Here is a 14681-nt window from a genome sequence, read left to right as displayed (position 1 = left end):
TATGGAATCGTTACTAAAATATAAACAATTTCTTTGAATAACTCCAAAGAAAACATACAAATGAATTTTATCACAGAAAGAATGGCACATTTCGGGTGATAATAGAGAAGTGGATGACACAGTTTTTATTTGACCAAATTCTGAAAGTAACGAGTTGTTTTTGATGTCTTACATATCTGTGCCTCACCACAATTTAAGGTTAATTCCTTTGCTTCATCGTCCTTTGTCAGTTGGGGTGGGGGTGTATATTACCACATGCTTCCTCACACAAAGCCAGCAGAATGCTTATTTTTTATGAGGTGCCAATTCACTCCTGTTGAAGAGTAAGTGGCCAGGGGCCTGTCAAGCCTCATATGTTTTCACACTGTAATCCACAGGCTGAGCCATCCCAGCCACCATACTGGAGGACTGCAAGACTGGTGATGACAAATCTCCAAATCAAATTATATCAAACCAAAAGAGTTGCTTTTGAGTAAGTTAATACTATCCTGCTGACACTGAAAGCACCCCTCCACGCCAAAGATGACACAATGGCTGAATGTATGTCACCCTGCAGGACTCCCATTCTGTAGCATCACTGCATTTAACATGTCAAAACATGATGTCCTACTTAGGAGCCTTCCCGGGGTAAATTTAACAACTATTTGAGAATTTAATATAGCAATTAATCAATTAATCAGTAATTCAGCAATAAGTCCATTAAATAGCTGGTGGAGCAACTGACCTAGTCTACTCATTCATTGTTTGAAACATTTCCAGATTGTGGCTGTATAATATGTACACGTTTTTCTAAAAGAATGGTTGTAAATAATTCCCTAATAAGGTTTTATATTTACAGTTTGATATGTCCATGTGCATAATTTATTCACACATAAATGTGTTTAAAAGTAGAGCCATATATGCACAGTGTAACAACTATGATTCATCTCGCTCTCTGTAAATATATAGATACTTACATACATACACGCACACTCACATAATATAAATGGGAAGACTCTGATAGAAGAACCTGAAAGTAAAACCTCAGTTATGGAATGCTGATGCTAAAGCAAAATCTCCTGAAAAGGAGATTTTACTTTTTGACATACCAATGTGGAAATAAAATAATGAATGTTCCAATGAGATTCCTATTAACACTATTTTCATTTATACCAAGGTGTTTGCTTCAAAATGAGAATAAATTTTAATAGCATAAATAAGGCTACACTATTGTAAGTAATAACTTCAAGTAATTTACTGAAAGAGTTTTCGGTAGTTAGACGCACCACTAAGTTAGACGCTCTTCAGCTGCAATTTTAATTTTAATTTTCAGTTTCATCATTAAGAAGTTCTAAGGAACTTTGACTCTCATTGCATTCAAATATCTTGAGTTTTACTACTGTGTGTGTGTGTGTGTGTGTGTGTGTACACATGCAAATACTAAGGTCTCTAAAAAAATCATGTGGTCAAACACCACATGTGAGCACTCAACATATGAACCATAGAAATAATCCCTCTTATAAGACAAGAGTGGGGAAAAAGGAAACCTATGCTATTACAAGTCATTTTTTGTTTTCACATGAAAATTGCTGTTCACAATTTTCAAAGTCAGTGAAGTGTGAAAATGTGAAGATGCAAATGACTTATCCCATGTGGTTATTTTCATTCGCATGTGAAAAAAGCCAATCAAACATGAAAATGTTCAGTTCACATGTGACATTTTCTTTTCACATTTTATTTCACAAATTTCATGTGATTTTTTCATAAGGGGAGATAGGGTGAAGAACTGAGTTGGAAATAAAAAAAAAATTGATCAAGTGCCTGAGAAGTACCGATTCTCTGAAAAAGGAAAGTGTCAATAGACTCTGAGATGTTATTTGGTCTGCTTGAGGTGTAAAAGTTCATGTTATGTCTGTGGATGAAAAAGTGTTTCTATTTCTATCTATTTCAAACTCAACAGCTAGAAAGCAGAGTAGCTGTATTAGCAATATAAGCAGTAAGCTATGATCATGGCTCAGTCACCACTAACGCTTTTCACTAAATGTAAATTGTAAATCATATATTAGAAAAAAATGCACCTTCAGAAAAACAACAGAGCATTCACTTATTTCAGTTCCTTCCAGCATTCAGTTTACTCCCATGTCTGTTAGGGGAGTTAATTCATTTTCTAACTACAACAAGTTAGTATGCACTATTCTTGTCATGAAGCACCTGTCTTAACTGCAGGGCCTATGAACTAGTGAGATTGTGGGTCAGTAAATTTGTAAATTACCCAAGTGGGCAAGCTCAGATGCTGAAGTCATAACTAAAGACATGAACTGTTCATAATCACTACATGCTAGGCTATCTCTCTCTACTTTTAAATCATGTTGTGTCTTGTCTCACTCAGAGGGTGTAGTAATCTACATCACTTTGCCTGGACAGTAACTAATGCAGATGGCACACCCTTAGTTGGGTTGTGCACCCATTGTGGGTTCATTGGGCTCTGGCTCACATTTGGGCTTAAGGGGGGCTTCCATGGTACCGGGAGCAGCAGTGTTGAGGGTCAGGGTCTGGGGGGTTTCATAGCATTTCCCCACTCTACCTGCTCCACTCTCACTCTTCTCCTCCTCACCACGAGCTGGCTCGTGGGTGCGCATGTGCTTTGCCAGGTGGTCACTGCGCATGAAGACTCTGTTACACACAGTGCAGCTGAACTTCTTTGCACCAGTGTGTGTTTGCAGGTGGCGTTGCAGTTCATCAGACCGAGTAAAGCGCTTGCCACAGAACAGCCAGTTGCAAACAAAGGGCCGATCACCACTATGCCAACGAAGATGGGCCTTTAGGTGGGAGGTCTTGGCATATGCCTTGCCACAGCCAGGGATGTGGCAGTTGTGCAAGTGTTTCTTTTTGGTGCCATCAGGACAGTGGCCCAGCCGCTCAGCATCTACACAGTTGGGGCAACGACACACAGCTTGGCCTGAGCCCCTAGAGGCAGAGCGACGGTGTGCCTTGGGGCGAGTGGCTGTGGTGCTCTCCACAGGCTCTTCCAGAGAAAGTGGTTGCGGCTGCAACTCTGGAACCCCTGGGTCCATCTTATAGCTATCCTGTGGAAAGAGTTGCATGGGGTGTGAGGCTGAGGCCATTTGGGATGGGGGTTGGCTGCACAACTGGGGCTCAGAGGTATAGGGTCCCAGAGCAGACTGTATAGCACTTCCCTGTCCCACACCTTGAAGACTCCCTGTCCCCCCCTGTAGGTCCATCCAACTCCCTGTACCTGCATGAATATCCCACCAAGATGGCATGTTCATATCCTCACTACTGCCTCCAGGTGGTGCTGGCCGAAACCATGGCTCATAAGGGTGGGCCATGGGATCAATAGGTGAATGCTGTATGTACAGCTGCTGCTAGAGGCAGGAACAGGTCTGGCGTGTGCAAAGAGCTTCTTGTTGATGCAGTTATTTGGAGAGGCACATTTCCATGGATAGCACCTGATAAGTAGTCTGATGGAGCTGATCAGTGACAAGTGTGACTGTCCACTGTAGGTTCACTGGGATGTAGACCTTTCTGCAGCCCCCAGAATGCAATAGCTGATCCCTAAGACACACAAGAAAAAAGTGATATTGTATCTCCTTGTACTCCTTTCAGCTAAAACTGGACATCAGAAATTATCACGGAGCACAGATAGTCCTAAGAGTAGTGAAATAAACGTGAGCATTGTTAAGCATCAAAACAGCAGATAAAAATGGATTTATAAAGTAATTCATTGTTTTGCTTAAACATAAATTATGCTAACCATGAGGATAAAATGCACACATAACTATAAAATCACAAAAACATGCAAACACTCAAATTCAAATCTCACAACCACACAGATTCTAAGCCATGCCACCAAGCATAGCTGTTTCCTTGGGCACTGAAGTTCTCACGCTGCTGTGGGATGAATGAAACATGTTGAGGCGGAAACCTGCTAGACACCTCCAGTGCCAGGTACTTCCCATGTGGGGGAGGGGTATAGAAAAGAAAACAACTCTGCTAGTTGTGTGATAAAAAGAGTACGGACAGGTAGTAACAGAGCTGGATGGAAGAAGGGAAGGAGAAATATTAATGTTACAGACACAGCCTTGCATCCAGGAAATAAAAATCTAGAGATACACTATATGGCCTAAAGTATGTGGGCACGTGACATCCAACATTTCATCCAAAATTATGGGCATTAATATGGCGTGATTCCGCCCTTTGCTGCTATAACAACCTCCACTTTTCTAGGAAGGTGGAGGTTGTTATAGCAGATGATGTTGGAGCATTGCTGCAGGGATTTGCTTCCATTCAGCCAGAACCGCATTAGTGAGGTCGGGCACTGATTTGGCGAATAGGCCTAGCTCACAGTTGACTTTCCAGCTAAAACAGGAAAGGACCTTCCCCAAACTGTTTTTGTGTAGATTGCGATTGTGTGCTGTAGCATTAAAATTTGCCCTCGCTGGCACTAAGAACAGATTTTTTTTTAAACTCGATGTTCTCATTTCCTCTATTTAACAGTTTAGAAATTCTCAAATATGGTTATGCACAAGCCTAATATAACTAAAATTAACATTGTGGAATTGTAGGGAAACAAGTGATTTTGTAGGTTCAGGGTCAGGGTTTATAGTTATAATACATTTCAAAGCACTTTCATTTCCATTGTATAGCTCAGTCAGTTGTTGAAAATGTATGTCTACATTGCAAAATCAATGAGGCAAAAGAAAATACATTTTTACAATTACAAATTCAAAATGCATTGCTTGTTTATGATCTTATTGATGCCATGTTTAAAGAGGGTAATGGCGTGAATTACAATACTATTTATTCACTACACTCCTGTTTTTTACTGCAATATTGCAGCATTTTTTCATGGCGGCTTGATGCGTATTCATTAACATTATGTGACGTGATACATTGATGGATTGCTAAATCAAAAGGCACTGGATGGACTGACCCTGAAAAATAGTTCTGGTTTTTATGTTCACAGGATACAGCAAAGTTATCTTTGCTATTGTTTGCCAACATATTAGTTTTCATATGTAATAGCTAGATGGACAGGAAAGTCTTTCACATCCATCATACTGGAGAGATGGGGGTTACCTCATGCTCATGAATGTATTCATATTCAACTCAATTTCTTAATTTCAAGCAAAACAACAACTGCTAAAACCTCATCCCTGGACACAAGAACAGTCAACATTCTGTAGCTAGAGATTTAGTAGCCTCACTTTACTCGAACTGTAATCTTGTTGAGGCAGGGTTTAATTTGGAGCTAGCTGAAATTCTTTAAAAAAAAAAAAACATCTAAAATCTCATATGTAGTCCCTAGCATTTGCTTAATTTCTGTTTTTGTTCTATATAATTTATATTGTATATTATTTTTTATGCCCTATGTTTTTACCGATTTATCTACATTTTTCTTACATTTTACCATTGTAAAGCACTTTACAACTGTATGTTTTGAAAGGTGCTATAGATTTAATTATTTACTCACTAAAGTTGGAAGATTCTCCTGTGCTGCTTTTCTAAAAAATGCACAAAATAAAACAGGGGAGGGAAACTTTTTTGGAGTCAGTGTATGCAGATTTTACTCACCTGGTTACCTTACTTAACTAATCAACAACACCTTGTCATGGATTAGACCCCTGTAAAACATTTCATATAAGGACACAAGAACAGCTTTTTCAGCTTTCATTCATGAGGCCATCAAGAAATGTAATTAAAAGTGAGATTTCACTTTAAAGTTTAGCTGATGAAATAAATGCAGAAGTAAGCATGACAGCTAGAAACAGACACGGCCTTCCTAGCCCAACCGTGTACTAAAAGGTTAAATGAGTTCAACCATTGAATTCTGAGAAGAAGAAAAAAATTACAGTTCATTTCATTACTGTCCTACATGCCCAGAGTCTGACAATAGTTTGGGGAGGTGCTTCTGGAAAAAAAAAAAAATTTAGTTGTGAGGAGATACGGCAGTTCCCAAATAGACTTAAAAACATGTAACAAAAATCAGGGCAGCCAAATATAGATTAGTCTAAATAAGGATTAGAGTCACATAACTTGCTGGCCGTATTTCAGTTAGTGAATATTTGTTTTATGGGCCATATCAGTTTGTCCTGATACATTATTCAGACATATTTCAGATTTTGAAAACAGGTACATAATATTTTATGCATGCTAAAATATCCAGTGTTATATGTGAGATATCCAATTTTCCTGGTATGCTATCCCAAGCATACCAGTGCCCATAGGCGCCGATTACATGGGTGCTCGGGGGCTTGAGCAACCATGGAGCTGACGAGAAAAACGACACCGTTAATACAATAAAATAAAAAAGTCTAAATCTGCAAATTTGACCTTTTTCGCTCATCGTGTATTGTGCTGGGGGTGCCTGAGTTATTATATAGCAAGTAAACGTTAGGCTGCTTCCATGGTTACCGCGCACGCTGCTTTTGATGAAGTAGGCACGTAACCTATGTAGCCTACCTCTGTTTGTTCTAGTGTGCGCTGGTTAGCTCTGTGATCGATTGCCAGAACTACTGCTAAAAACGTGCAAAGAAAATGGACAAGTTTGTAATTAAACTTCAAACAAAGACCACAAAAACTACGGATGGAACATCAGTGTCAAGTGATACAGGCTCAGCTTCTAATTTTTTATATTGATTAGTGTCCTTTTTTGTGCACTGTGTGTTCATTCTGAACGCAGATTCATGCAGAAACGACAACTGTAATAACGATATTTATTGTTTACGTTTGGGTAGGTATTAATTTTTTGAGGGCACCCTCTGAAAAAAACTAAATCCGGCGCCTATGCCAGTGCCAGCTGTAGCTAGTAGATTCACAAAATGACATATAATTACTGACAGCATCACCCAGGATTATGAGATTTGGTGTGATAACAATTTGCGCTAAACCTTTTTGGAGGAAAGCATGTGTATTTTGCATAGTCCTGATAGTGGTGATATACAAGTGAGAATTCCAAATTGGCAGAAAAAATGAGGATGGATAAATAAATAAATAAATAAATCAGATTTGGGGCCACATCACAACCACAGCATATTGGATGAGCCACAACGTATTTTTCTTGACACAGAGTATTCAATGCATAGTTTACATAAGCTATTCTAGAGTTACTCATATTGGAAAAGAGAGGCTTCAAATGGTTACCAGTAAAATGATGGGCCTAAGTGGGCAGAATGATGTGTTTACATTATCATCCTAAAAAAAATCTTAATTACTATTTTAATAATAAAACTGAAATATTATAAATCATAATGTACATGAGGGTTGTCATTCTGCAGATAATCCACGATTTTTTAACTTTCCATTTGTCCTCCCAGTTTGGAATGCCTGAATGTAGCTGGACATATATCCATAAAGTCACTGCAATATGCTATGTCACTTTTGGAGAATATATAAACAGTTGATCCATTTTTCCTCTACTCTGCAATATCACAACTGATATAACAGTAGTTTGAACAGGTACATGTCACAGGTTATCAATCAGCAATAGCAACGGGGTAAGAGTTTGGAACTCTTATTTTATTCATCCATATTTGGAACTCCCTCCCACTATCCCTTAGAATATCCACATCATGAGCACTTTTAAACATCTGTTAAAAGACTCACAGATTGTCTGTGCTGGGCCTAAGACCATGTTTGTTCTTTTAAACATTGTTTTTATTCCTGTGATTTAAAAAATAATAATAAATTTTATTTTTTTAAAGTCACCCAGCAAAATACAGACATCCCCCCTGGTTGGCGCTACAGTAAAGTATACATTCCCTGTTGGACTTTTGGGTCACACTGGCACAGATTACATTTTATAGAATTTGATCTTTTCTTGACAAACCTCTAAGAATTAAGGTTAAGGGTACAACAGCATGGTCAAAATTGGGATATTAATTCATGGCCTTCATGAACCCTTATTACATGACTCCCAAAAAAGTTGCAGTGGTCAGCATGAGACTTGAGAATGATGCTGGGTTCGGCTAATGAATGGAGTCAGAATGGAGATCAGTTAGCAGAAATATTACTTCAACTTTGGCAAAAAGACTCCTATATTTGGTGTGAAATGATGCAAAATGCACTTAACAAATTTTCAAAAGTCTAAAAAGACCTGAAGGGGTGCTGAAGCAGTGAGTCTCATTTCAAGAAAGTGATACAGGAGATGGGAAATGTAGCAGAGAATAGAGTGTGAGTGAAATAAAGAGAATATGTGCTTTCTGGAGATTGGAGGGGACAAATTTAAGAATCAAGTTTTTAAACAAAATTATGTAAAAGTTTTTTTCCCCTCCAAAGCAGGAATACTACATGTAAATGGAATGTACAGCAGGTCTCGAGGGTGCAGGAATTTACCACTGGCCAAGAATTTTGCTCCACAATACTTACATCAGGTGAGATGGAACAGTACTGATTTAGTTAAGCCAATTAAACTGGTTGATAAATAGACGGCCAGATTTTTGGAGATTGGAATTTGACAAGGATCTTCCAAAAAAAAACAGCCATCTGATACTGTCACAGCTAAATACGAACTAATCCACACCTCAGCTTCATCATATGGCAGGAGAAGGCAACAGAGTGGTATGTCTCTTAACCAGTCAGCATAAGAGAAATCTTCCAGGAAGAGAATAATTATTCTTTTATTGTGGAGAGTTTGAGTTCCTTCACTTTTCACCCTCTGGGCTGATGTTTGCAAGAAAGAACAAAGAAAGGGATAAATATATTTCTTTTTTTGTTGTTTCCAATATAAGGTTTCAATCAGTTGTTCTTTAGATATGCCACCCACAAAAATTGTATTGTCTCTCCCTGAACCATCATACTTTATTTTACTCTTCTTGTTGCTTAAAGGAACATGCTGTATTATGACTGATATATTATATTATTTAAAAGTTATTTTCAGCTCCCACATTTATTAGAACATAAGTATCAATGTAAGCACTGGCGATTTCACTAAAAGTGATCCACTGAACTTTCCAAGAATGTCTGTAGCGGTAATGAAATCAAAAAAGGATTTGTTTGGCACTTGGAAACAAGAGGTGAGGAGCAAAAGGTCACACTGATTCATTGCAAGAGTCCCTGGAGCGACCTTGCCTTCTCTGTAATTACCAGGGAATGCATGGCAGACATATGCTAAGACAGCCCTCTCCACTCTGCTCTGACACTGGCATAAATGCATAGCAGAATCTTCCCTCATTCACAGAACATCCTCACTGCAGCCCCTCTCAAAACTCCTGAAAGAAACAGGTGGTGCCATCACCTGGGGCAACTGGGGTCTATGCTGAGGGAAGTATGGAAGGACAACAGTTTCTGATAGTAAACATTGTTCACTTGTGGCACAGTGGAGCCCTGAATTGTGTGGGTTTTAATTGGCAGTGTAGAGTGGAATGTGTAAGTGTTCAACCAGAACTTGTCTGCATTTCTTTTTCCAGAAATAGAGACAGGTTGCACTGATTGGATGAGTCACATTTATGTGTTCACAATGGAAAATGACAACATGTTTTGTTTTTATATCTCACAAATCATAAAATGCTCCCTATAAATTAACCTAAGTGACTGCCATAAATTAGACATAAACAAATGCTAGACAGATACATTGCCTTACATATTTCATTTTAGAACAGATAACGAGATTGTTGAGCAAAACCTTGTCCCGTAATTAAAATAGTTCTCAATAAGCCTGCAAAGAAAGAAAGACATTTAACAGAAAAGGTCAGAATCAGGTTCTATGAACAATCTGATTATATTCAGTTGATTACTTCAGTTAAGCTCGCAGGGTTGAATTTTTCTAGCTTTGGTAGCACAAATTTGTCAAAACTGTTACCCCACAAACCATCTCTATGCAAATAAAAAAGTATTTTGGTTCTATTGGGGAATTAGATATACAAAGGTTGTAAATTACGAGGCTTATACATACCAAATGCATTATTTTGAAAACAACATTCATACTTTCAATAATTTATGATTATATCTCAGAACACTCAATTTAACTGACTGAATATTTAATATTGAAGGGCTATGTTGAGAATATATCTAACACAAATTTAGTGTTACCAAGTATAGTATTTAAAAATGTAAAAATGTTTTGGAATAATAAAATTAATGTTCAGTTTTTCCCTCCCTCTTTTTAAAATTTAATGTAGTAGCTCATCAGTCTACTGTCCCTGCTACAAATATTGACAGAATATGCCTTTTTAAAACATCATCATAGCTCTATTTTCCCCAGAACCTTCAATGAAGAAAACAGAGGCTGTATATGAGTTAGGAAACAATTCCCATAACAACTACTATATTTTACTGCTTATTACCTGCTTGATAATCTGCTGTGTAAAATCTACAAATATATATCAGTGTACTTGGCAGTGTAAGTGGTTTTCAGTTCCCTGTACTTAGTGCTCTCAAAAATATCTGATTTACTACATGCTGTAACAGAACCTCTCCCTTGAACTCAAGACACTTCAACCATAACAGCACTAAAATGCCCACTGCCTCACTCACTGATGCACTACACGAGTCCACTTTTATTTTACTTTGCTGGCTGCATCACTCAGCATGTTGAAATGACCAAGTAATCCCAGTAAGAACTTTATCAGTGCAATCAAATAAATTTTGCAAGTGTGGCCTGTTTTTGCATGATTCATGTGTGAGTCAAGGTAGCACAGATGGCACAAACACCATAGTCCCAATTATTGTCTATGTGCCAGCACACATTACATAAAATCCCATAATGGGGCACAGCCTGCACCGACAGACAGAAAGAATATCAGTGCAAACTTACAGAAATTACTATGTGTTTTACAGTGAAACATACTGTAAAATCATATTTATTTAAAAGTTTTTGTAAAAAAAAGTATTCTAGTGTCAGGTTACTATGCCATATTTCTCAAGCACTGTACATCTGTAAAGTAAAATGTATGCTTCTAACAATTGTTTCCATTAGCAGCAAATAAGCTTTTAAGAGTGTAGAGATACCTGTACAAGCTCTACAATCATGAAAGAAGTATATATATAGCAAAATGACTCAGTTTTATCATAAAACATGACAGAAATGTCAGAGCAACTATCTTTCATTCAAAGATTAAAAGTCACTTTGTCGGTGGACATGGCTTTGACAGTGAATTTGCCCAAATTTAAAAAAAAAAAGAATCATACAGTCCTGGAGTTCTGAGTTTAGTTTGGTACTAATAATTAGTTTAGAAGCTCTGCAGCTGTCTGCCTGAAATGTAAGATTGCAGACGTGAAACTAACTAAATAGCGAAGTGTAGCGTGCTGTAGGTGTACATTGTACACAGCACAGTGTCAACTTCATTTACTCCGTTTATTTATTGTACTGAAGGCTTTACAGCGTTCACGTATGCATGGTTTGTTTCCCCACAGGAAAGGTTAAGGCAATGCTGTGGTATAAAGGAATAAGACAAAGAATTGAATGATATTTCACATACTGTGAAATGCTACAGTATATTTAACATAGTTATGCACAGTTCTTACTCAATAATGCCGGCCTGCGAAAGTGCATATTTATTAAAATAACACTTTAAAACGATTCAAACACCGATTCTTGCTTCTTGCTTTTCATTCGATGCATTTATTTTCAGCAGTTACATTAGAAATATAGCGTTTTATGTTTACGGTATATATTCTATTTGTTTATTTTTGCCTGTGTGCCGTTAACAGTGAAATCACTCTATATGCGTCTATAGGCACTTCATTTTCATGTGTTTTGAATCATCGAGCCTTTTCATCGTTTCGACGGTATCAGCGTTATCGTATTTTATTTTTTAGGGAAACGTTCAAAATTGCGTTGCAGGCTAGTCTTTGCTCAAACGGTGAAAATAAATCTAAGCAATAGACCTGGCCTTCGCGATATTTAGGACGAAAACAGATTTAGTTTTACCTGGCTTACTTCACTCCAACTTTACCTGAGACGCTTTCTTGAATCCGGGAAAATGGTCTTATTCGGTGAATCAAGGATGAAAGGTGAAAACTGAGATTAGGAATGAGAATAGAAAGGAATTAAAATGAGATACCAGACTAAACTTTTTAAGTCAGCTTAGATGGAAAAAGCAAGTATCCTTCGAAAGTCCCGAAGTTCCTCTGCACACACAGTCCAGGTTACAGGTAGGGAACTCGAGATCTCGGATTTACGAGTCATTCGGTGTTGTGAACAAGTTCATAACCGGCCAGTACTGTACCTCCCCCAGAGCTCCACCTTTTTATTCAGAGTCAAGGTGTATAGTTGCATTTTTATTGTATTATTGGGATGTTTCATTCCACACTAGTAGCCTATAATGTTGCCGTCACGTTTTTTAGTAACTCAGTGGCTATCTCCTGTTCATATATTCAAAATCACCTACCAGCATGGTTCTTTTTAATGGTGTCTTCAATCCTAGCTTTGTCTTTGGGTGATGACAAAATAATATTTATTGGCCACATTTGCAAATTTTGAAAATTATTTTACTGAACTTGATTGCTGAGAAAGAGCACTTGTAAAACAAGTAAAGTGAATGTGAATTTTCTGTTTTGGTTGTCTTTAAACATTAAGGTTGCAGTGCATTCTGTTAATGTACTATTCATTCGTTTGTTTTTACCTTTACTTTGCTTAGAATTACAAGTAAAATTCCATTGCATTTAGGAAAGATTACAACATGGCATTTTATGTTCTGTCTTAAAGGGGGCTAAAATTTGACAGCCCATTCAAACAGCTATATCTGAGGATCACATTCACATATAGACATGTAGGAACTGTTACCATTAAATAGCAGCTTAGGTTAGTTTACTAGAAATTCTGAGATGAAAACCATTTGTCAATTACACTAATAGCCACACAAATTTCAAAGAACCTTATGGGTGGTAGATCCTTTTCTTATAGGGCTCCACAATGGAATAACCATTCAAAACTTGTAAGGGAATAGGTTCTCAATATTTAAGTCTAGATTAAAAGCACACCTTTACAGTCAAGCCTATAATCAGTTATAGTCTAGACAGAACTAGACAGTGCAGCAACGGTGTACTGTGGGGCAATAAACATTCCTTACTGTCGACCATTAGCAGCTGTGATCTTTTTTTGTGATCATTCTGTAAGGCATGTTGTGGCAAATTCTTTTTAAAATTCACCAAATAAATACATTGTGATTGGCTCTGGGATGAAATGGCAATAAATTCAGAAATGTGCTCCATATTTATATATGTATACAGCAGTCCCTTGCCAACAGCCTAATGGTCTGGTATCAAATTGAAACCATGGCAGAGTTAGCTGAGGCAGCAATGCAGAGCATTGCACAGGAAGAAGATATTACACTACACTGTCAGCATGACAGTGTCTCATCATTCACCAGCAACCCCTGCTGGTCAATTAGATACCTGCAAGTTTAACTGTTGCGCAGCAAATGAAGTGTCTCCCTCTGTTCATCTGTGTGAGTCTGTTAGGTAGTGTGAAACCTTGAGGCTCAATTCAACCCTCGATAAAGAATGGCTTAGTCGCAGATGATCAGATCAGTGCAATGATGTTTATTTTGCGCCCCATACAAAAAAACAAAAAGTGCAAAAATTGGATCCATTGACAAAGTAAGCATTTACAAATGAAACTGAAAAAATTATAAATGAAAAAAACAAAACACAGGGACAGCAATAGTAGTGCTGCCCTGAGCCCCAACAAAACCAGACTGTCCCCTCAGTAGGTAAGAGGTACCTTTTTACCCTTAAAGCCCTGCCCCCTGAACGATACCATTACAAGAATATTCCATTAACTACAAGTTGTTAGTTTTAGCAACCATACTGAAAATAAATAATTGCATTATATTCCACATTAGAAAATACATTACAATCTCTTTCGGCTGTTAATTGTATCTTCCACTCTACAACGCATGCACAGGGTGCGAAACTAGATAGTATATCTCTCCTTGCTTCTACGCCAAACCAGGAACTGCAGTGGAGAGACAACAGGGTAAATGGTAAATGGACTGCATTTATATAGCGCTTTACAATTGATGCCTCTCATTCGCCAGAGCAGTTAGGGGTTAGGTGTCTTGCTCAAGGACACTTTGATACGCCCAGGCCGGGGTTTGAACCGGCAACCCTCCGACTGCCAGACAATCACTCTTACCTCCTGAGCCATGTCGCCCCAGAGAGTACGAGAGCAGCAAAAACAATCTACAATCACTCTGTAACTTTTAACACTTTTAGAACATGTCAATAAATGCAGCCTTCTGGGTTTTTAACCAGTATTTTGTGTCTGTCATCCTTGTGTTTATCAAACACTGAGGGGAGATTGTTAAATGAAATGTTTGTTACCTTTAACACTAGTGTGGTGCGTGCACTCACCGCAACGAGCGAAAATGGGAGGGGCAGAGAGAGAGAGAGAGTGTGTGTGTGTGTTTGTGTGTACAGTGAGCACCATAATTCATTGGACAGTGACACATTTTTTGTTATTTTGGTTCTGTACTCTACCATTTTGAGTTTGGAAGGATACAATGACAACAAGGTTGAAGTGCAGATTGTCAGCTTTAAATTGAGGGTATTTTCATCCATATCGGATGAATCGTTTAGAAATGACAGCACCTTTTGTACATGGTCCCCCTATTTTAAGGTACTACAAGTATTTGTTGAATTGGCTTCACAGATGTGTTTCGTTAGGCAGGTGTATTAATTTGTGTGGTTATTGAATGCAGAAGAGAGCTGTCGATGTCTAGTCTTGATTCTAGACTTTA

The 14681-nt window shown here is 38.0% G+C and overlaps 1 protein-coding gene across 1 annotated transcript; it reads right to left on the bottom strand.

Annotated features, from left to right (window-relative positions):
* Nucleotides 1–1475: 1475 nt before the first annotated feature.
* Nucleotides 1476–12101, bottom strand: sp6 (Sp6 transcription factor). The gene is made up of 2 exons (XM_035407207.1): nucleotides 11870–12101; nucleotides 1476–3555 (listed from the first exon to the last, which is right to left on the bottom strand). Exon 2 carries the CDS (start codon nucleotides 3327–3329, stop codon nucleotides 2427–2429), a length of 903 nt encoding a protein of 300 aa, XP_035263098.1. The 5' UTR covers nucleotides 3330–3555; nucleotides 11870–12101; the 3' UTR covers nucleotides 1476–2426.
* Nucleotides 12102–14681: the final 2580 nt, after the last annotated feature.

Source organism: Anguilla anguilla, chromosome 2, assembly GCF_013347855.1.
Source record: "Anguilla anguilla isolate fAngAng1 chromosome 2, fAngAng1.pri, whole genome shotgun sequence".
Taxonomy (NCBI): Eukaryota; Metazoa; Chordata; class Actinopteri; order Anguilliformes; family Anguillidae; genus Anguilla; species Anguilla anguilla.
Note: the sequence above shows the minus strand (reverse complement) of the source record. Positions and strands in the feature narration are given on the sequence as shown.

What these genes read in the sequence shown, in the direction of transcription:
- sp6 (XM_035407207.1), bottom strand. Translation starts at nt 3,329, where the DNA reads ATGGCCCACCCTTATGAGCCATGGTTTCGGCCAGCACCACCTGGAGGC.